The following is a 22,684-nucleotide window of genomic DNA, read 5'->3' on the forward strand; positions in this document are numbered from 1 at the left end:
TTCTATTTTAAAATTAGCAAAGTCAAATCCATCATTTTCAGCCCCCCCCAAACAGAAATTCTGCCCCATTGCAACTGGTTTCACCTCCCTCTCTGGCCTTATGTCTCACACTGAGCTAGGCTGTTGTCAAGCTGACACCGCATTAAGCTTCCAGCTCCATCTCCTCTCAGCTTGTTTTTTTTTAATTCATTCGTGGGCGTCGCTGACTGGCCAGTATTTACTGCAAGAAGTTTAACACCACCAGGTGAAAGACCAACAGGTTTATTTGGTAGCAAATGCTACCAAATAAACCTGTTGGACTTTAACCTGGTGTTGTTAAACTTCTTACTGTGTTTACCCCAGTCCAATGCCGGCATCTCCACATCAGTATTTACTGCCCAGGACAGTTGACAGTCAACCACATTGCTGTGGTTCTGGAGTCACATGTAGGTCAGACCAGGCAAGGACGGCAGATTTCCCTTCTCAAAAGGACATCAGTGAACCAGACGGGTTTTTCTGACAATCGACAATAGTTTCACAGTCTTCAGTAGATTCTTAATTCCAGATTTTTTTATTGAATTCAAATTCTACCATCTGCCGTGGTGGGATTCAAACCCGGGTCCCCAGAACATTAGCTGAGCTTCTGAATTAATAGTCTGGCGATAATACCACTAGGCCATCATCTCCCTGTTACTGTAACATAAATTGGGAGTTGAATGGTACGTGGAAAAGTTTAAAATGAAGTAGAACATCCTTGAATACACTTCATAAAATCAGATGAAATGATTGACATGGTTGGGAGCTTCTGTAGTCACAAGGCAGCAGCTGCAGATTACAATTAATATTAACAACAAGAATCATAGAATCATAGAAACCCTACAGTGCAGAAGGAGGCCATTCGGCCCATCGAGTCTGCACCGACCACAATCCCACCCAGGCCCTACCCCCACATATTTACCCGCTAACCCCACTAACCTACGCATCTCAGGGCTCTAAGGGGCAATTTTTAACCTGGCCAATCAACCTAACCCGCACACCTTTGGACTGTGGGAGGAAACCAGAGCACCCGGAGGAAACCCACGCAGACACGAGGAGAATGTGCAAACTCCACACAGACAGTGACCCGAGCCGGGAATCGAACCCGGGACCCTGGAGCTGTGAAGCAGCAGTGCTAACCACTGTGCTACCGTGCCGCCACAAAAGAGATTTGAGAAAACTAACCGAGCAGAAATCATAAAACCTCACACTGAATATTTTCTAGAAATCTAAGACCCATGGATTAAGATTTATAAACAACCAATAATTTGTAGGATTAGTCAGGGAAATTGTCCTTTTTCTTTACTTCCAAAGAATCCCCCCCTTGAGCATGATAGAGTCCATCGCAAATAGATCTCACATGGAAACTATGTATTTATCACAGTTGGTAAATTTTCTCTCCTTCTCTAAATGTACTGATCCCTGTTGGACATTGGTTCGATGGACATTGGCAAGATAACAGTAAGTGAGCAATGTGGCTTTTATTCTTCTGCCAGCCTTGACAGTGCGCATCTAGAGTGTAAGGGAACATCACAAGTGTCTCCAACACTCCAGTCAACACCCTTTCTTAATCTTGTACAGCTGAACATGTACATTCAACATCAGGCAAACCACACTCGTGCTAAAATTCTTATCCCATCAACCTAATTTAAAGGGAGTTGCAGGTTAGGCTCTGGATGAATTCTTCCCCCAACAACCGCAGGCAAGCACTCCCAGAAGTGATTGTTGCAAAGCAATCAGAATTAAGAACCAAACCAACTTGTCCCTCCATAACGCAAGGTGGCTGATGATTAGCAGTACACTTACAATGCCCCAGGCTGAGGTCAGATACATTAGAGCGACTTGCAAACAGTTGATTTACTCCAGATTTAAATAAAATCAATGGGACAGCATTTTGTCTACATTGCAAGAACCAACCTACTACAGAACAGGGGTGAAACCACGAACAAGCAGGTGGTTCGCCCAGGACGAGGCTAGCCCATTGCACTTCGGGTGTGTTGACGCCTGCGATGTCCCCAAATGCGGGATACTCGATTGCAAAATTTGTGGTAGTGGGGGACTGCGTTCGCAAAGGGATTCTGTGTCTGAAATTAACTGTGACCATGGTTGGTGAGAAGAAAGCACCGGTTTCCAAGAAGGGAGCCAAGAAAGCACAGAAAAAGCTGCCAGCAAAGGGCGGCAAGAGGAAAAGATCCAGAACAAATGAATGTGTTAAACGCTTGTAGACCTGGAATGCTGTTAGGCATCTGAATCAGCAGCTCATTGGATAGACTTGCTGAGCCATCAGATGAGCAACAAACAGGTTTGTAAAAGCTGGAAAGAGTAAAAGTAAGGTTCTTTTGTAGCTAATCAGGCAGTTTCAGTGGTCCTTACCTGGCCTACTAGACAGATAGTTTTAACACTTCTTAATTGCCATGATGATGTACAGCAAATCTATTTTATTTTAGAGACAGCACCACCACAAATGCGACAGAAAATACTTACATATACCAGGCAAATATTTTTTTTAATGTTGTGTTTTCTCAGAATCAAAATAAATCATCCCAAGTACGCCATGGTAAGAGATTCGCAACTTATAACAAAATGATTGACAAAAATCACTTAAATAGGAAACCTTAGCTTTTTTTTAAAAAAAAGACAATTCCAAGGAACTTTTCTTCCTATACTATCCATCGCTAGCAACCACCCTTATTCACAGCCAATCTAAAATTGACTACGCAAATGTATGCAAAATAGAATCCTGAAAATTGGTTCACCCTCCCTCTAAGAGATTCTGCGATGCCAGTAGTAATCAAGTTAGTATATGACAAGACTTAAAGGTTAGGGTTAGGTAAGGTAAGTGCTTATTGAGGAGCAGAGACTTCAGGCACTAGAATGGACCGACTGAATGTATATTGTATAAGGTGTTGCGGTGGTGGTGTGAACTGACCCAAACTACAGCTTTGCAGATACTAACAACGCGCATTTGCCAAGGATGACATCTTATAAGGGAGGGAAAGAGAGGAGACTATACCATTAAATGAATAAAACCAGATGGGGCAGGATTTAAGTCTATAACTCTTCCTTTTGGTTAAAAAGTGATTTTACTTTTGTTTTGACCGAACAATTCTTTTCTCACACTGGACACAGGAGGGCAAAGTTTGATTCATTAACCCAAAATAAATTAGGCATTGCAATCTAGATACTGAGACAAAGAACGATCTGCTATCCAATATCTATAGTGTTCAGAAATGAAACAGGCTTTGTACTGTTTGTTTTGTAATATGACTAGGTTAGCCAGGCGATTTAATTTTAGGCCGGAAAGGATCATAGCTTCAGTGATGGCTTGTATACATATAGCAACCGCTCTTAGAAGTGCAACATAAACTAAGAATATCATATATGAATTAAGTGAATGTTATTGGTCCAACATAACTAGGGCAAAATGGAAACGATGATATAGTTAAGGTTCAATCAGCAAAAACAACAAAATAACTGGCTGGAAACTTCCCAAAAATACCTTTCAAGTGAAGAATAAAGTTTTTTTTTGGTGTGGATCACAAAGGCTTAATTAACAAGGTACCACAGGACTGAATTTCATCATCAGTTCCGCTGAGAATCATGGGCAACCTGGGAATGGGAGATAGGGAGAACTTGCCCACCTCCACTTCCATGATAGCAATGTCTCATACAGTCCCCAAGATGGGTAGGTTTGGTAAAATGTCTTGTATAAGTAGGAAATATGGCATATTTCTCTTCACCTGGAGCCTAGTAATCCTGGGCCCTGGCAATGCTATAAGATTCAAACAGAGTTGCCAGGACCTTGGGATGGAAGGAAGACAGTGAATGGTCCAAAGGAATGCTTTGTCCTTTATTGTATTTAACTCAACAAAATTGAACTTCCCCTTCAGCTACTGAAGAGACCTGCTGCAGTGAGTTCCCTCATTCAATGCCAGACAAGAAGTAGGGAATCCCAGTAGAAGTTATGTTTCAGCGATCCTGGGAAATTATCAGGACCAGAGGCAGGTAACAGGGAGCCCACCCTATCAAAGTTACACCATTATTACAGCCTTTAGTAAAACCTGCTCCAACATTTCCAAACCAAAGCCCTGAAGATAATCTTTTATTACACAGTGAAACTCACACAAAGAAACCTGATTTTAAAAAGACTAATTTAAACAAATGCAATGGGTTCGAAACCAGGACTCTGTCTCAACCATTACCACCATAAACCAGATTACCCTCTATACCACCCCCCTGGCCAGTCATGGGCAGACCTCAGCAGCAATGTGGAGATGAAAATAAACTTCTAACACCTTATACAACTCACTCCTTTACTCTTGATAGTGAAAACAACTCCCATTCAGAAAATATAGGAGTACAATATAAAGGGAAAGACTCTTAGTACTGTAGAGGATCAGAAGGACCTTGGGGTCCGGGTCCTAGGACTCTAAAATCGGCCCCGCAGGTGGAGGAGGTGGTTAAGAAGGCGTATGGTGTACTGGCCTTTATCAATCGAGGGATTGAGTTTAGGAGTCCGGGGATAATGATGCAGCTATATAAGACCCTCGTCAGACCCCACTTGGAGTACTGTGCTCAGTTCTGGTCGCTTCATTACAGGAAGGATGTGGAAAAGATTGAAAAGGTGGAGAGGAGATTTACAAGGATGTTGCCTGGATTGAGTAGCATGCCTTATGAGAATAGGCTGAGGGAGCTCAGTCTTTTCTCCTTGGAGAGACGTAGGATGAGAGGAGACCTAATAGAGATATATAAGCTGTTGAGAGACATAGATCGGGTGGACTCTCAGAGGCTTTTTCCCAGGGTGGAAATAGCTGCTACGAGAGGACACAGGTTTAAGGTGCTGGGGGGTAGGTACAAGGGAAATGTTAGGGGGAAGTTTTTCACACAGAGGGTGGTGGGCGAGTGGAATTGGCTGCTGTCAGTGGTGGTGGAGCCAAACTCAATCGGGTCTTTTAAGAGACTCCTGGATGAGTACATGGGACTTAATAGGATGGAGGGTTATAGGTAGGCCTAAAAGGTAGGGATATGTTCGGCACAACTTGTGGGGCCAAAGGGCCTGTTTTGTGCTGTAGTTTTCTATGTTTCTATCTCAACTGGTTAATCTCTTATAAAAGCAAACAAATTTCTCTTCAGACCCCATAAAGACAACTGATCCTAAAGATGCTTTACACTGTCAATCAAGCTGTGAACTCAGAACACCATGTGGAGATAATTGTAGCTTTTGAAACTCAGCCAAATATTCATAACATAATAATAGCACTTGTGAAAATGCCAAACAACCAGATGTTATGATTTGTTTCTAATCTGTAGCAGATGGCCTGCCAATTAAAGCAGCCCAGCCGAGTATTTTTTTCAAACTCTCAGGTGCAGCCTGTTTTTAAGTTTAAAGAGTAGGGAATTTAAAAGCTGAACATAATAGTCCTACAAACGGAATCCACCCTTCAAGAGTTTTTATGTCTACTCCATCAATTTATGATTCCCACACTGTGGGTTAAGGCCCTTGCTACAGCCGAAGTGCAGTCTGCTGAACTCTGTAATGACACACCCTACCCTCTTTCCCCTGAATCTGTTGGAAATGGGGCAGGACTTCCACATCCAGATCCCACCTGCCATTTTCAAAGGTGCACAGAGTCTTCCTGACTCAAAGTCCAGCCCCAGGTCTCGTTTCCGAGTAACAACAGCTTTCAAATCAAGTTCCTACATCAAGATTAGCATTGTCACGTTGAATTAGAAAATGCTATTTCATGCCAAGTCATTTTAAGAGAAACATACCTAGTGAGCCAAAACTGCCATGATGATATGCTGTGTGCATGTGGAATATTAATCTTTAATATCATCAGCTGATCAAATATACACCGCACAAAGGACTTTTAAAGCAAGCAAAGACACTGACTTATGATGGCTGTCACAGGCCACCTGATATCTGGAATTGCAACTTGATCAGTTTCTGGGAGTTTCCGATGTGTATTACAATTAGAACATACCAAGGCAAACCTCCTGTGCAATTTCATGCCTGCTGATCTCAAAGGTGAACTGTCTCTCGTCATTTGCATTTCTATTATGCTACTTTTCAGGCAAAGACAGAAAGTCTGTCAGGGCAATGGAAGGTGCTGATATGTTGTTCCCAGCTCATCACAGGGAGGAATGATCCATTCAGAAGTGACGGCTGGGTCACTAAAGAAACTAAATACCTGGGCCATAATATAATAGCCAATGTTTGACCAGGCATGAGCTAATCAATTACCATCTGTGTAACATCCATTGAGAGGTCATGTGATGAGACTCTCAATTTTTGAAATGTATTTTGTTACATCTGCCTGCTCTTGGTAGTCGAAAGTAATAGTCTGCAATGGAGCAGTAGCATCATCTCACCCTACCTACAGCAAAGGAATCATAAACAACGAAGAGTGTGTGCGCGCGCACATGCGCCCCATGGACTTATTTTTTAAAATATCTTCATATCTTTACCCGGATAGGTTTTTAGCACAACAATTGTGCTTAAACTCAAGAAAGCCTGTTGGAATGAGTTTCTTGCAATCAGCATGTAAATGATTAAGTATAGACATCCTTACAGATTACTATGAATCAAGGCCTGGGAAAGTAGGGCTCTGTCCTGGCACATGTCCTAAGATTTCTGGAGCATGGATTTGACTATGAAAATTTACAACTTCAACAGTGTAATTTCTTCAGTGTGTTTCCTGGGCAGACACCATGGTTAATTTTCAAAGACTAAGGGCTTTATTACGTTACATCTTCTAATACAGAAGTGAAAAAAGTACTTAACTTGTGCCTGATCATTAGCAGAAAAAAAATTCTAAATATCACTTTAACTGTGATATCTCCAATTAACCTTACTGAAAGAAATGCCTGATGGAAGGTGAAGGATGATTGAAAAATCTTACCAGTCTATTTACTACCCTAGGTACCCATAACCTACCACATCCCCAGCAGATTTACATTTCTGTTTTAAGCTTCTCCCCACTACCAAGAAAGCCTGATAGCCTGCTCACCCATAAAATCATACAGTCCTACAGTGCAGGAAGCAGCCATTCAGCCCATCAAGCCTGCACCGACCATAATCCCACTCAGGCCCTAAGCCCATAATCCCATGCATTTACCCTAGCTAGTCCCCCTGACACTACGGCAATTTAGCATGGCCAATCCACCTAACCTGCACATCTTTGGACTGTTGGAGGAAACCGGAGCACCCGGAGGAAACCCACGCAGACACGGGCAGAACGTGCAAACTCCACACAGATTGACCCAAGCCGGGAATCGAACCCAGGTCCCTGGCGCTGTGAGACAGCACTGCTAACTCCAGAATATTGGAGCAGAATTAGACCATTTGGCCCATTGAGTCTGCTCTACCATTCAATCATGGCTGATAAGCTTCTCAACCCCATTCTCCCGCCTTTTCCCCGTAATCTTTGATCCCCTTACCAATCAAGTATCTATCAATCTCTGTATTAAATACATTCAATGACCTAGCCTCCGTAGTCTTCTGTGGCAATGAATTCCACAGTTTCACCACTGGCTGAAGAAATTCCTCCTCATCTCTGTTCTAAAGGGTTGTTGCTTTACTCTGAGGCTGTGCCCTCAAATCCTACTCTCTCCTACTAATGGAAATATCTTCTCCACGTCCATTCTATCCAGGCCTTTCAATATTCTATAAGTTTCAATGAGATTCCCCCCTAGATCAGAGATGGCACTATTTGAGGAGCATAGGAGTTTTCTCTGTGTCCAGGCCTGTATTCATTCATCAACCAATATCACTAAAAGCGGATTTTCTGGTCATTATCTCATTGCAGTTTGTGGGACTTTTAAAATGCACAAATTAGCTGCCACATTTCACTGCATCACAATCGTGACTACACTTCAAAAGTACTTCATTGGCTGTAAAGTGCTTTGATCCTGGGCATATTGACTTGGGAGAGGTCACTGATGTTAGAACGATTTGAAGGATCTCCGCGAACGCACCGTCGAAACTTCTCCAGTGCTTGGATGTACCTGCTCTAGGTTGTTCTCCAAAACATACAGGAGTGTGGGTATCACTGCTGATCAGCAAACCATTACCTTCCATAGGCTCAGGTTTGAGATCCTGGTTCTCGAGTATTCTTTTCCTCAAATGGTTAACATTATCCATGTCTTCCTTCATTGAGAAAGCTCCCAAGATAGGGCAAATGATCTGCATTTTCTAAGATCTTGTCATTGATCTTAATTGACAGGGGGAGGTGTGAGATGTGCGAGGTGGATGAAAGAGGACCGTGGTTTTCTAGGTGTTTAGTGAAAGGCTCATTTTCTTTTATGATCCAGAGAAGGAATTGACAATGATCTGGAACTGTTTCTGAGTGAACACACACAAATGTCATCTGTATGGAAGACATATGTATATATAATATATATGGTGAAAAACTGAAGCTTCAGTACCAATTCCTGTGGACCACCACTAGTTGCACCCTTCCAGTTGTACATGCCTGCTGTCTCCTAACCAATTTCTTATCCATGCCAATAAATTGCCTCCAACTCATGTGGGCGCATTTTGTGCGAACTTTATCATGTCTTCTGGATGTCTATACAAGTAGCATTCATGATTTTTGTCCATAACAAAAGGCAGGATTCACCCAATAAAACAGAGATAATCCTCTTTTCCCCTGATGTATTTTAATTATATGAGTAACCAATTACAATAAAATGAACATTCCTGTTACTATAATGATGCCAATTGCAAAATCTAGCATGTCAAATATGCCCATAGTATATCAAGCTCTTATTTTATACACAGCTAGTATTTAGTGAATATCCAAACTAGCACAAATGAAAGTAATCCGCTTATTTCACAATACTTCAAACTGTCATGACTGTCTCCTTAGGGCAGCTCCACATTTTTAAAATAACATATTCAAAGTCCATATTTAGTTTAGCAAGCTGATCAATAGCAATGGGTTGGTTACAAATTATCACTAAGTTCTTTTCACAACCAGAAATATGAATACACATTTTTTGGTGCTCTTTATCCCAGCTAAAAAATAAAGACAGGCACCATGTTCCCACACCTCGAAAAGTGCCAGCTGCTGCCTGACAGCTGCAACAGTGGACACGAGAGACAATACTGCTAACTTGTGTGACACATTGAGGGAGCACAATGGGGCGCACCGTACACAGGTAGGAGCATAGGAACATATGTAATCACACCTCCCATCACTGACAGACAGAAATGTTAATTTGCCTCTCCCTGCTTACTTAGTTCTCATGTTGTTTTCCTCAGCACTTAATTTGCAATGACCTTCCAATCCCCTGTTTTCTGATGATCCACCTCTTTCCACCACCAATCTAATGTCTGATTCACGGACTCACCATGTCTGCAATAATTGGGAGTCTGTCATGCTGTAACGAAAAGGTCAGAGGTTGGGAATTTTGTGGAGTGTAACGTCCCGACTCCCCAAAGCCTGTGATGAACATTCTCTACTTGCCTGGGTGGGTGCAGTTCCAGCAACACTCAAGAAGCTTGACAGCATCCAGATGAAAGCAGCCCACTTGGTTGGCAACCCATCCACCACCTCCTAGCCTCCACTAACAGCACACTGTGTTTGCAAAGAAGAGCATTGCAGAAACTTACCAAGGTTGCTTTACTTATTACCTTCCAAACTGGTGACCTCTCTCACCTAGGAGAACAAGGGCAGCAGACACATGGGAACACCCCTCCAGCCACACACCATCTCAACTGGGAATGATATCACCATTTCTTCACTGTCGCTGGGTCAAAATCCTAGAACTCTCTTCCTAACAGTGGCTACACCTACTTCACATGGACTTCAACAGTTCAATAAGGAGGCTCACCACCACCTTCTCAAGGGCAATTAAGGATGGGTAAAAAATCTGGCCTTGCCAAAGTCTAGCTAAATTCTCTGCAGAAATTTCGCAGACAAAATTCTTTTTTAGTAACTAAATTCCCAAAACAACAATATCAGCTATGGGAATCTTATCTGCCACGATAATTCAGGCAGATATTAAAAATCCGATGACACCATTCTGAAAGATTTGTGCGGTGTCCCAACCAACTTTCCTCCTTGAACCAACTTCACCAAAAACAAATTAACCAAACACTCAGCTTACATTTGTGAAACGTTGCTGCTGCTGCAAGATGGCAGTAGGAATCACCCCTACACAAAATAGAATGCCTACAGTACAGAAGGAGGCCACTCGGCCCATCGAGTCTATACCGATCACAATTCCACCCAGGCCCTAGTCCCGCAACCCCACACATTTACCCTAGCTAATCCCCCTGACAATAGGGTCAATTTATCATGGCCAATCAACCTAACCCGCACATCTTTGGACTGTGGAAAGAAACCGGAGCACCCGGAGGAAACACATGCAGACACGGGGAGAATGTGCATTCTCCACACAGACACCAACCCAAGGCTGCAATTGAGCCTGGGTCCCAGGCACTGTGTGGCAGCAGTGCTAACCACTGCGCCACTGTGCCGTCCTGTCACAGTAATAACATACTCTGAAGTAATTAATTCTACGGTGAAGTGCTCTGGTGTCATCTGAGCTATGATAGACAGTATATAAATTTAAGTCTCTCTGCTCATTGTAATACTGTTGACAGTATGTATTACATTATGCTGTACAAAATCAGAATTAAATAGGTTCATTTCACTGCTACGTAATTTATCAAAACCAGCCACGGTAGAGATCTAAATTTGAGGGTGAATCAAAAAAAACACTCAAGGGCAGTACTTACCCCCTGATTTCCCTGGAAGCAGATTACTGGTTGATTTGGTAAGGTAGCCTGGGAAAAGAATAAATTTTAATTTTAGATGAAGGCAATGTAATTAAGCAGGGCAAATCCATAGTTATTTGCTTGTACACATGAATTTATCAAATGTATCTAAATTCCTGGTTTAATCAGATTCAATATAACATCAAGGAAAACTCATTTTTGTTAAGCATGTCAAAATTTATCATGAGCAAACATTTATATTCTGAAGCAAAGGCCACTGAAAAATCATTACTTTTGATCACTTTATAGAAATAGGAAAGTCTTGAGACAAAAATTTTCTGACTGATCCACATCCACTTTTCTCCCGAACCCACTTCAACATTGTCCCTAATAATTAGGTTTACAGCCCTTCACATTCTGAAGTTTTAACTTGTGTTTTTGGACCCTTAACCACGGTGATAGTGGTTTGCACTTCAGCCTCAGTGCCAGGGACACAAGTTCGAATCCGGCCTTGGGTGACTGTCGGTGTGAGGTTTGCACATTCTCCACGTGTCTATGTGGTTTTCCTCTGGGTGCTCCGGTTTCCTCCCACAGTCCAATGATGTGCGGGTTAGGTGGATTGGCTATGCTAAATTGACCCTTGGTGTCGGGGGACAAGCAGTGTAAATACATGGGGTTACAGGGATTGGCTCTGGGTGGGATTGTTGTTGGCGCAGGCTCAATGGGCTGAATGGCCTTCTTCTCCACTGTAGAGATTCTATGAGCCCTTTATAATGCTGAATATTAATAAAGTCACCTTGAAGCCCCAGTTTCCATCCCTTGCAAAGCTAAAAGTTACTCTCAATCCTTTTCTCTAGACCAACACAGTACATATTTTAAGATTACTGATATATGAGAAAAATGCCCACCTGTTGTACCCGTTGCTACAGATGAGCGCCTATGTTAAGCATAGATTATAAACATGCATGGAAAACAGCTTTCATGCAACAAAATCCTGATATTCTTTAGCACTTTCAGTGCACCATGTTTAGATCCTGGTTTGGCATTATATGCAGCTAAATCATGGACATAATATCACAGCTAAATTAACCCAGAGTAATTGCATTTTTAAAATTCATTTGTGAGACATGAGCGTCGCTGGCTGGCCAGCATTTATTGCCCATCCCTACTTCAGAGGGCAGTTGAGAGTCAACATTGCGGTGGCTCTGGAGTCACATGTAGGCCAGACCAGGCAAGTACGGCAGATTTCTTTCCCTAAAGGACATTAGCGAGCCAGATCCGATGGGTTATTCTGACAATCGACAACGATCATCAGTAGATTTTTAATTCCAGATATTTTTTATTGAATTCAAATTCCACCATCTGCCGTAGTGGGATTCGAACCTGGGTCCCCAGAACATTAGCTGAGTTTATGGATTAATAGTCTGGCGATAATACCACTGGGCCATCGCCTTCCCTGATACTGGTAGCATGGATATTCGTTTTTATAAAGGCATACACTGAGTGTTCTTTATAACTGCAACATGAAATTATTTTTAAAACTACTAATATACCATTTGAATTGTTAGTAAACAAGTGGAGTTGGAGCAATTAACTTCAAATTAGTTTAACATTTTTGATGAGCCTCCAATCTTTCAATGCATTTCTGAAAGGCTATGGAAATTTATGTCGTGGCTTATTGTTTCAGATTAAAACTTAAGGGTAAACAGCTGTTTTTCACTCATTCCTTTAACACATCAAGATATGAAGATAGGTTGGACCTTACCAAAGTTCCACTCCACACCCTCTGCAGTACAGAACCTTACACCCAAATCGTCAGAGCCATTCCATGGCTCAAGATAAAAAGCCAGACTTGCATTTATGTAACACTTCTCTGGCCACAGGATGTCTCAAAGCACTTTAAAATCAATAAGCATTTTTTCTTAAAAGTGTACTTGCTGTTATTACGTAGGAAACGCAGCTAAACAGCAATGTGATAATGACCAGATCATTTGGTTTTTTTTAAATGCTGATTGGTGGATAAATATTGGCCAAGACACTGAGGAAAACTCCATGTTCTTCTTTGAAATCATCTCATTAGATCTTTTACGTCCACCGTGGGAGGCAAATGGGGCCTCTGTTTAACATCACATGCAAAAAAAACCCCACCTCCTACAGTGCAGCACAGCCTCAGTACTGCACTGCAGCATCAGCACTCAAGTCTTGGGGTGGAACTTAAACCCAGAATCTTGAGACTTAGAGGTGAGAGTGCTACCAAAACAGATGGCTAAACAGATTGTATGCATTATAAAGACAGTTCCAGTCTACCGTACATAGGATAAGAAAGGCTCAATTAGAAGCTATTTGTGAAGTTCAATATTTATCAACCAATGTTTTGGGCTGCTACATTAAAGGAGAGGGTTGCTTGAGAAAACCAGCTTTTAACTTCATGAATACCTTAAATGATGTGAATGGCCAAGATATATATATTGTTCACAGGATGTCCTTCTCTTCTTCAAAGAGAGAGATGTGTTTCATTTTAACAATCCATCAGACAGACTGGAAGGAGTGGCAATGATGTTTTCTGTACTTGCATCCAATAAAACAAACTAGGCCAGTTCAGTGTTTACAATTCGTCCTTTAGATGTGGATACACCTGCTTGTTCTGATAGTTTAAGCCAACATTAAAATCTCTCATAACTATCCATGAAGAACAAACAGGGAGTCTCAGCCAACATTCTTCCCGCAACCAATACCATAAAAGAATTATCCAGTCATTCATCTCTTGCCAACTTGCGACAAACGGAGGATGTAAATTCTCACATCACAATCACTGCACTCTAAAACAATTGCTTATTTTAAAATATTTGAGATGTTTTGACAGGATTAATGTTATTAAATGTTCATCTAAATTCCTCTCTTTACATTCAGAACAGATTACGATTTGTTCAACAAACAGTATGCATTTCTTCAACAAAGGCTTACTGTTTCCCACCTGGCCTGGTGCAATTAAATTAATACATCAAAACATTTTTCAATAATTCTTTTAAAAGTTTTCTGGACATTTTCTTTTCCCTAAATAAATACAGCACGGTTAATTGCAGTGTCTATTCTTCTGAACTCAAAAGTCATGCAATTAAAAGTCAAGACAAATAAATCAGGGTGCTTGGCTGCAAAATATGAACTTGGGAGAACAGATTAAAATCTGAATTAAACAATGGAAAATTTTCTCAGACAATATGTACAAATATTTGGCCACTGGATGGACTAAAAATACAAATGAACTGTCCTACAGGAATGTATGGAGCTACAATCCAGAGACTAACAAAAAAGAGGGTGGAACTCTCAACATAGTCTGCAACTGTAATTTATAGTTTTAATGTTATTCAGTGTAATAGCTTCAAACCAAAAATATTACCTACAAGTTAAAACAAACATGCCCTGCACTGCAACAAATTCACAAAAACAAACTGGCAGCAAAGGGTTAACAGATGTTCAAATCTCACGTACTGAAGCTGCATATTTGTCGATTTTCAAACTAAATATTTCAATTATTGAGGACTGACTCTTAAAATGCCCCCTGAAATGGCCCAGCAGGACACTCAGTTCAATGGCAGTTAGGGATGGGCAACAAATACTAGCCCAGCCAACGATGCCTACATCTCATGAATGAATAAAAAAAATCTTGTAAACATTTAACAAATCTTTCAGGGAGGAAAATCACCATACAGTGCAGCAAACAACTAACTATGAGTAAAGACCAGCATAACGTACCAATATTAGAATGGTTCAGAGACCAGAGGTCAAACATACAAATGCTAGCCACATAGAGAAAGTTCTGAAAAAATATATCAAACAGCCACATCGATCAAGCAAGCAACTGCAAATATCAATGGAAGTTGCCCCATACACCATAATACTGAATCTCAAATACCTCAGAGGTTACCGCTTATGCAGTAGAAATTTACTCCCATACCAAAGAAAACTAAAAGCCAGAATTTTTGCTCATTGATTTCTTAATACGTCAGTGGATTTACTACAGTTATAAACTCAAGCTTACCACGTCCTTCTCAAGAGTAATTATGGATGGGCAATGATAAATGACTGATGCTCTTACTCCACGAAAGAAAAAAAAGAAGCTAAAAGTATGCACACGTTTAAATGTTTAAAGTTTATTTATTAGTGTCACAAGTAAGCTTACGTTAACACTACAATGAAGTTACTAGGAAAATCCCCTAGTCGCCACACTCCGGCGCCTGTTCAGGTACAGAGGGAGAATTTAGCATGGCCAATGCATCTAACCAGCACACCTTTTGGACTGTTTAGGGTGAGGACAGGATCAAATCTGGTTAAGTCTCCTGCAGTCGAATAGTTTGTTTACATTGAGTTTGCAGGTAAATAAGCTGAACAATTATAAACACAGCCAAATAAGAACAGTTCTTTTAGGTGGCAGCAATATTGCAAAATAATTTTAAACGAGAGAATAGAGTGTAGGACAAGGTTTAAAATGTGTAGCTTTGTGGATCTAAAATGAACAGTAATTATAAGGACAACCTCTCAGCATTTCAGTGGAGCTACTGTCACTGTCATCAGAAGCACTTGAATGAACAGGAACTGACTTAAGTGCATAACCTTGCATTACGAAGCAAAGAAAACCTGAAAATAATTCATGGCATATTCACTGTAATGGTTCTTTTATTAATTAGGACCATGACTGGAAGTTAATTTGTCCTAGGTGTTTTTTTTTCCTGTCATATTCAAAGTTTCATTCACAAGACAACAAATCCATAGATATTTAGCTCAAAATAAGCCAACAGGGAAACTGATAATTGGGTGGGAGCGGAGGAGAGAAACATTCAAGAATGTCAACCGAGCAGAAATGGGAGATTCAACATCACACTTACGCTGTCAGGTTCAAATTGGCTGAATCTATGCTGAAGACTGTTACACCAGCAGTAAAACTGACAATTCACTGAGCAGGTGTGTGATCATCATGCATGGTGTCAAGACCACACTGTAAATCCTAGTTATTTGAAAACGTGCAAAGGAGACGAAGTACGCTCCAGTCAGGCAATTATAATTCACAGAAGCTGCCTTTATGCAGGCACTAAACACAGTAATACGGACATTTCTAAAGCAACACAATTTTGTATTGCCAATCGAAAACAGAATCAGCACCCACTCACTGCAATGTGAATCAAGTTATTCAGTAAATGATAGGCAGCAACTAGCCAATGAATAGCAGCATTATTGGTTTAAATAATATTTTTTTGGCACACTACTTTGCCTTTTTCTCTGAATTTTCTACCCTGGTCTCCTAACGGCATCAGCACCTTGCAGCAGTAGTTTATGGGCGCCCAGTAATTTACCATGTTTGAACCATGGTTGAAATTAACAGCAAGCTCCCAACAGCGCAGATGGGGCAGCAGTTTTTTTTTGGGGTGGGGGGGCAGCAGTTTTATTTTGGTGGGGGGGGGGGGGGTCACTGTTGACCCCAATACTTTTCTCACTGAACATCCAACCATGTACATTTCCAACATAAAATGGGTGAAATGCTATAAAGTAGCAGGAGCCCCGCTGATTTTTCTCTCCCTAATGCAGGAATCTTGCAAACAATTACACATTCCCTGTCTCTCCTGACTCCTTGGTCAAATGAAGTACATCACTGTGCAGTGCGTTTGAATCCTCTTGTTGGGTCGCCGAGTTCCTGCTTTATCATTCGGGTGGCACAATGGTTAGCACTGTTGCCTCACAGCTCCAGGGACCCGGGTTCGATTCCCGGCTTGGATCACTGTCTGTGTGGAATTTGCACATTCTCCCCATATCTGCGTGGGTTTCCTCCGGGTGCTCCGGTTTCCTCCCACAGTCCAAAGACGTGCGGGTTGGCCATGCTAAATTGACCCTTAGTGTCCCGGGATGCATAGGTTAGGGGAAATTAACAGGGTAAATATGCGGAGTTACGGGGATGGGGCTTGGGTGGGATTGTGGTCGATGCAGACTCGATGGGCTGAATGGCCTCCTTCTGCACTGTGGGCATTCTATGGTTTCTATGATTAGGGATAGCTCTATTCGGTTACATTCTGAAATTTGAAACAGATTGCCAGCAGGCGAGGGAGAAGGAAAAGCATCTGCTTGACAAGGAATTAACTGTGGAAACAGCACGGCCAAGGAAGTTTCAACAAGCCAACTGCAACTGTGCCGAATAATAGAAAACAATCTCAGCTGCAAACTGACAACAAAAAAATTGCCATTTCGCTGTGTGGTACTTACTCGCTGCTTCAATACAACAATCTGAATGAAAAGTTGAAAACATCTTGCTCAAAATTTAACACCACACTCATTTTCATAATTGTACATAATTGAAACATACATATAATCGTCATGATGTAGAGATGCCAGAGTTGGACATTAGTAACATTAGATTTTTTAATAAATGCAAGCTTTAGCAACAATTAAAACATTTTAGGTATATTCTGATCTGCACAGCTACATCTATTCAATTAGTTTGACCATCATTCCCTTAACTTGGAGAAAAAAAAGCGCTCTGGAAATTTTAATGTTATGTGTTGCAAGCCGATTAAAATTACAATTACCAAAATTGTTTGCAGACACTAACACATCCCTTCACAGTTTCTGACAGACTCCTGCTGCACATTTCCAGCATTTGTTTTTCCTTTCTTATGTAAGTCATAAACTACAGCTTATGCTGCACATTGTGAAAGATGGTAAGACTTAAGCTTATTACAATAAACCCATTACTCAACAGACGTGCATTTCCAAAATCTTACACACAGACAGCCCTCTCTACAAACATGCGGAAAATTTGGAAGGTAGTCAGTTTTAAGAGAACTCAACCATCTTCCGAACTTATTAGTTCAATTTGTTTGGAGGAACCACAGATACTTTAAAATTACAGGGCAGGGTTTGAGCATATATCAAAAGTCATTATGAGTGACAACCATGTTAACTCCTTAGTGTCCAGGCAGCATTCTGACCAAGGGTGTGTTTAAAGAGCAACATGGCAACAAATATAGTCTGGCTACTTGGGAGATAACCCTGCTGGAAACTGTGGTTAAAATAGCCAAAGGGAGAAGGAACCAGGGCACATTGGCAGGTGGTGCAAATGGGGAAGTGGGATTCAACTGGATAGCCATGGGGAGGACCAGGATTCGCATCCGGAAAGGAGGGAGCACAACCTCCCCCACCCCCAGAGTGAGGGAGCACAGAAGCCCCTACTGCAGTAATGACACAAGACAGTCTACCCCTCACCCCCAGGGGGATCTGGCGTTCCTCATTCCCTCGAAATGAAGAGAACAGATTCCACCCCAAACACAGGGAAACTAACATCTCCCTAATTACATTGGAACAGGACAAACTCTTCCCACTCCCAGTGGGGACAAAGACTCTCACCCCACACCCCCTCTCAGTCAGAGAGGGGACAGACTCTCCGCACACCTTCACACCCACCCCCCCCCAACTTGGGGGGGGAACAGTGTCTCTCCCCCCACCCCGTCAGGAGGACAGAGTCCATCCCCACCCCAGTCAGAGAGACACTCAATCCTCAATATCCCCACGCGCCCCCACCCCCCCCAAAGTCAGGTGGATAGACTCCCCACAGCCCCCCAGTCAGGGGGACAGACTCTCTCTCCCCCCCCACCCCCCCCCCCCAAGCCAGGGGGACGGGGACAGACTCACTCCCCACCCCCCCCCCCAGGTCAGGGGGACAGACTCTCTCCCCACCCCCCCCCCCCCCCCCCCAGTCAGGGGGACAGACTCTCTCCCCACCCCCCCAGTCAGGGGGACAGACTCTCTCCCCACCCTCCCTTCCCCCACAGTCAGGTGATCAGACACTCTCCCCACCCCCCCCCCCTTCCCCCACAGTCAGGGGATCAGACACTCTCCCCACCCCCACCCCCCCTTCCCCCACAGTCAGGGGATCAGACACTCTCCCCACCCCCACCCCCCCCCCCAGTCAGGGGGACAGACTCTCTCCCCTCCCCCCGTTAGGGGGACAAACTCTCTCCCCTCCCCCCCGTTAGGGGGACAAACTCTCTCCCCTCCCCCCGTTAGGGGGACAAACTCTCTCTCCACCCCCACCCTCCCCCCCCCCCCCAGTCAGGGGATCAGACACTCTCTCTCTCTCCCCCCTTCCCCCCCCCCAGTCAGGGGATCAGACACTCTCTCTCTCTTCCCCGCCCCCCCCCCCAGTCAGGGGGACAGACTCTCTCCCCATCCCCCAGGGTTATCCCGGCCGGTTCCTGTCAGCTCCGCGCGGGGAGCCGGGCTCTGAGCCCCCGGGGAGCGGGGCTGAGGGTTCCGGCCGCCGGGGATGGGGGGGGGTGCCGCCGGGGTCCCGGAGCTGCCAGCCCCGGGCTGGGCAGCGGCTTTCCCGGGGGACACAGCCCCCTCTCACTCACCGCCAGCCGCCGGTAAGCCTCGAGCGCCCGCAGCGCCGTGTCCGTCAGCTTGACATGGAAAAGCGAGAGGCGCGTCGCGCGCTGCAGCTTGTGGCAGGAAAGCGAGAAAGAGCCCGAGCCGCCGGCCCAGCCCGCCACCGCCGCCATCTTCACCACACTGGATCCCCTGCTCCCGACTGACTGGATCCCCGCCCACTGATCCCGCCCCCTGACTGGATTCCCCGCCCCCTGACTGGATTCCCCGCCCCCTGACTGGATTCCCCGCCCCCTGGGTCCCCGCCTCCTGACTGGATCCCAGCCTCCTGACTGGATCCTGCCCACTGATCCCGCCCCCTGACTGGATTCTGCCCACTGATCCCGCTCCCTGACGGGATTCCCGCCCCCTGACTGGATTCCCCACCCCCTGGGTCCCCGCCTCCTGACTGGATCCTGACTTCTGGCTGGATCCCGCCCAGTGATCCAGCCCCCTGACTGGATCTCTGCCCCCTGGGTCCCCACCTCCTGACTGGATCCCCGCCTCCTGACTGGATCCCAGCCTCCTGACTGGATCCTGCCCACTGATCCCGCCCCCTGACTGGATTCTGCCCACTGATCCCGCTCCCTGACGGGATTCCCGCCCCCTGACTGGATTCCCCACCCCCTGGGTCCCCGCCTCCTGACTGGATTCCCCGCCCCCTGGGTCCCTGCCTCCTGACTGGATCCCCCGCCCCCTGGGTCCCCGCCTCCTGACTGGATCCCGCCCCCTGAGTGGATTCCCCACCCCCTGACTGGATTCCACCCACTGATCCTGACCCTGACGGGATCCCCGCCTCTTGACTGGATTCCCCACCTCCTGACTGGATCCCGCCTCCTGGCTGGATCTCGCCCACTGGTCCAGCCCCCTGACTGGATTCCCCGCCCCCTGACTGTTTCCCCGTCTCCTGACTGACTGGATCACCACCTCCTGCCTGGATTCCCGCCCCTGCCTGGATCCCCACCTCCTGATCCCCACCCCTGACTGAATCACTTCTCCCAATTGACTGGATCACCGCCCCTGACTGGATCACCACCTCCTGGCTGGTCATTGACTCCTGATTGGGTCATCGTCCCCTGACTGGATCACCACATCCTGAGCACCACCCCCTGACTGGATCACCGCTGCCTGACTGTGGGTCGCCACCTCTCGACTGGGTCATAGAATCATAGAAACCCTACAGTGCGGAAAGAGGCCATTTGACCCATCGAGTCTGCCCCGCCACAATCCCACCCAGGCCCTACCCCCATATCCCTACACATTTACCCACTAATCCCTCTAACCTACACATCTCAGGACACGAAGGGGCAATTTTAGCATGGCCAATCAACCTAACCCGCACATCTTTGGACTGTGGGAGGAAACCGGAGCACCCGGAGGAAACCCACGCAGACACGAGGAGAATGTGCAAACTCCACACAGACAGTGACCCAAGCTGGGAATCAAACCCAGGTCCCTGGAGCTGTGAAGCAGCAGTGCCAACCACTGTGCTACCGTGCCGGGTCACTGCCTCCTGTCTGGATCACCATCTCCTGACTGGATCACCGCTCCCCAGTGACTGCACTGCTGCAATACTACTGGATCACCGCCCCACTCACTGACTGGATCACTACCTTGATCATAGACTGGGTCACACCTTAATCATTGATTGAGCGTCATCTCACTCACTGACTGGATATCAATGTCACTGACTGGATCACCATCTCAATCGTTGACTGGATCATGATCTGAATCACTGTCTCAGCAGTTCACATTGCCCACACTCATTAGATACTCACTCTCCAAATCACTCTCCCACACTCACTGGATCACTGCCTTGCTTATGAACTGAATCACCGTCTCATTGAATCACTGCCTCATATATTGACAGATTAATGCTTCACTCATTGATTGGTTTGCACCTCGCTCAATGATTAGATCACTTCTTCATTCACTGACTAGATCACCACAACACACCACATCATACATACTGAATCACACCTCACACACACTGAATCACACCTCCCATATTCACTGGATCACCATCTCACATAGGACCACCTCCCATATTCACTGAATAACACCTCCCACATTAACTAGAATATAAGAACATAAGACCTAGGAGCAGGAAGAGGCCATCTGGCTCCTTGAGTTTGCTCCACCATTCAATAAGTTGATGGCTGATCTTTTCATGGACTCAGCTCCACTTACCCGTCCGCTCACCATTGCCCTTAATTCCTTTACTGTTCAAAAATGTATCTATCCTCGCCTTAAAAACATTCAATGAGGTAGCCTCAGCTGCTTCACTGGGCAGGGAATTCCATAGATTCACAGCCCTTTGTGTGAAGAAGTTCCTCCTCAACTCAGTCCTAAATCTGCTCCTCTTTATTTTGAAGCCATGTCCCCTAGTTCTAGTTTCACCTGCCAGTGGAAATAACTTCCCTGCTTCTATCTTATCTATTCCCTTCATAACCTGATATGTTTCTATAAGATTGCCCCTCATTCTTCTGAATTCCAATGAGTATAGTCCCAATCTACTCAGTCTCTCCCCATAAGCCAATCCTCTCAACTCCATATTCAACCTGGTGAATATCCTCTGCACCCCCACCAGTGCCAGTATATCCTTTCTCAAGTAAGGAGACCAAAACTGTACACAGCACTCTAGGTATGGCCTCACCAGCACCTTATACAGCTGAAACATAACCTTGCTGTTTTTAAACTCCATCCCTCTAGCAATGAAGGACAAAGTTCCATTTGCCTTCTTAATTACCTGCAGCACCTGAAAACCAACTTTTTGTGATACATGCACAAGGAAACCCAGGTCCCTCTGCACAGCAGCATGCTGCAATTTTTTACCATTTAAATAATAGTCCATTTTGCTGTTATTCCTACCAAAATGGATGATCTCACATTTACCAACATTGTACTCCATCTGTCAGACCCTTGCCCACTCACTTAGACCATCTATATCTCTTTGCAGACTTTCAGCGTCCTCTGCACACTTTGCTCTGCCACTCATCTTATTGTCATCTGTGAATTTTGACACACTACACTTGGTCCCCAATTCCAAATCATCTATGTAAATCGTAAACAATTGCAGTCCCAACACTGATCCCTGAGGCACAGAACTCGTCACTGATTGCCAACCAGAAAAATACCCGTTTACCCCCACTTCTTGCTTTCTGTTAGTTAACCAATCCTCTATCCATGCTAATACACTACCCGTAACACCGTGCACCTTTATCTTATGCAGCAACCTTTGGTGCGGCACCTTGTCAAATGCCTTCTGGAAATTCAGATACACCACATCCACAGGTTCCCCATTGTCCACTGCGCATGTAATGTTCTCAAAGAATTCCACCAATTAGTCAAACATGACTTGCCCTTCCCATGCTGTGTCTTTCCAATGGGACAATTTATATCCAGATGTCTCGCTATTTCTTCCTTGATGATAGATTCAAGCATTTTCCCTTCTCCAGAAGTTAAGCTAACTGGCCTTTTGTCTACCTCCTTTTTTAAACAGTGGCATCACATTTGCTGTTGTCCAATCTGCGG

At 44.5% G+C, this 22,684-nt stretch overlaps 1 protein-coding gene and 1 non-coding gene across 4 annotated transcripts in view; one reads left to right on the forward strand and one right to left on the reverse strand.

Annotated features, from left to right (window-relative positions):
- LOC144511297 (RNA polymerase II elongation factor ELL2) overlaps positions 1–19,309 on the reverse strand; it is an 89,105-nt gene extending 69,796 nt beyond the window's left edge. The window contains exons 1-2 of one of the 3 annotated variants that reach the window (XM_078241515.1): positions 19,138–19,309; positions 10,763–10,810 (exon numbers count right to left, since the gene is read on the reverse strand). In XM_078241515.1, coding sequence (XP_078097641.1) covers positions 10,763–10,810; positions 19,138–19,284 — 195 coding nt within the window. In that variant the 5' untranslated portion in view covers positions 19,285–19,309. The remainder of the gene's footprint in view (positions 1–10,762; positions 10,811–19,137) is intronic. The other 2 variants (XM_078241513.1, XM_078241516.1) reach the window with 2 other exon arrangements.
- On the forward strand, positions 1,933–2,097 carry LOC144511546 (U1 spliceosomal RNA). The gene has a single exon (XR_013500841.1). It is a non-coding gene; the product is annotated as a U1 spliceosomal RNA (small nuclear RNA).
- Positions 19,310–22,684: the final 3,375 nt, after the last annotated feature.

This window comes from Mustelus asterias, chromosome 24, assembly GCF_964213995.1.
Source record: "Mustelus asterias chromosome 24, sMusAst1.hap1.1, whole genome shotgun sequence".
NCBI classification, from domain to species: Eukaryota; Metazoa; Chordata; class Chondrichthyes; order Carcharhiniformes; family Triakidae; genus Mustelus; species Mustelus asterias.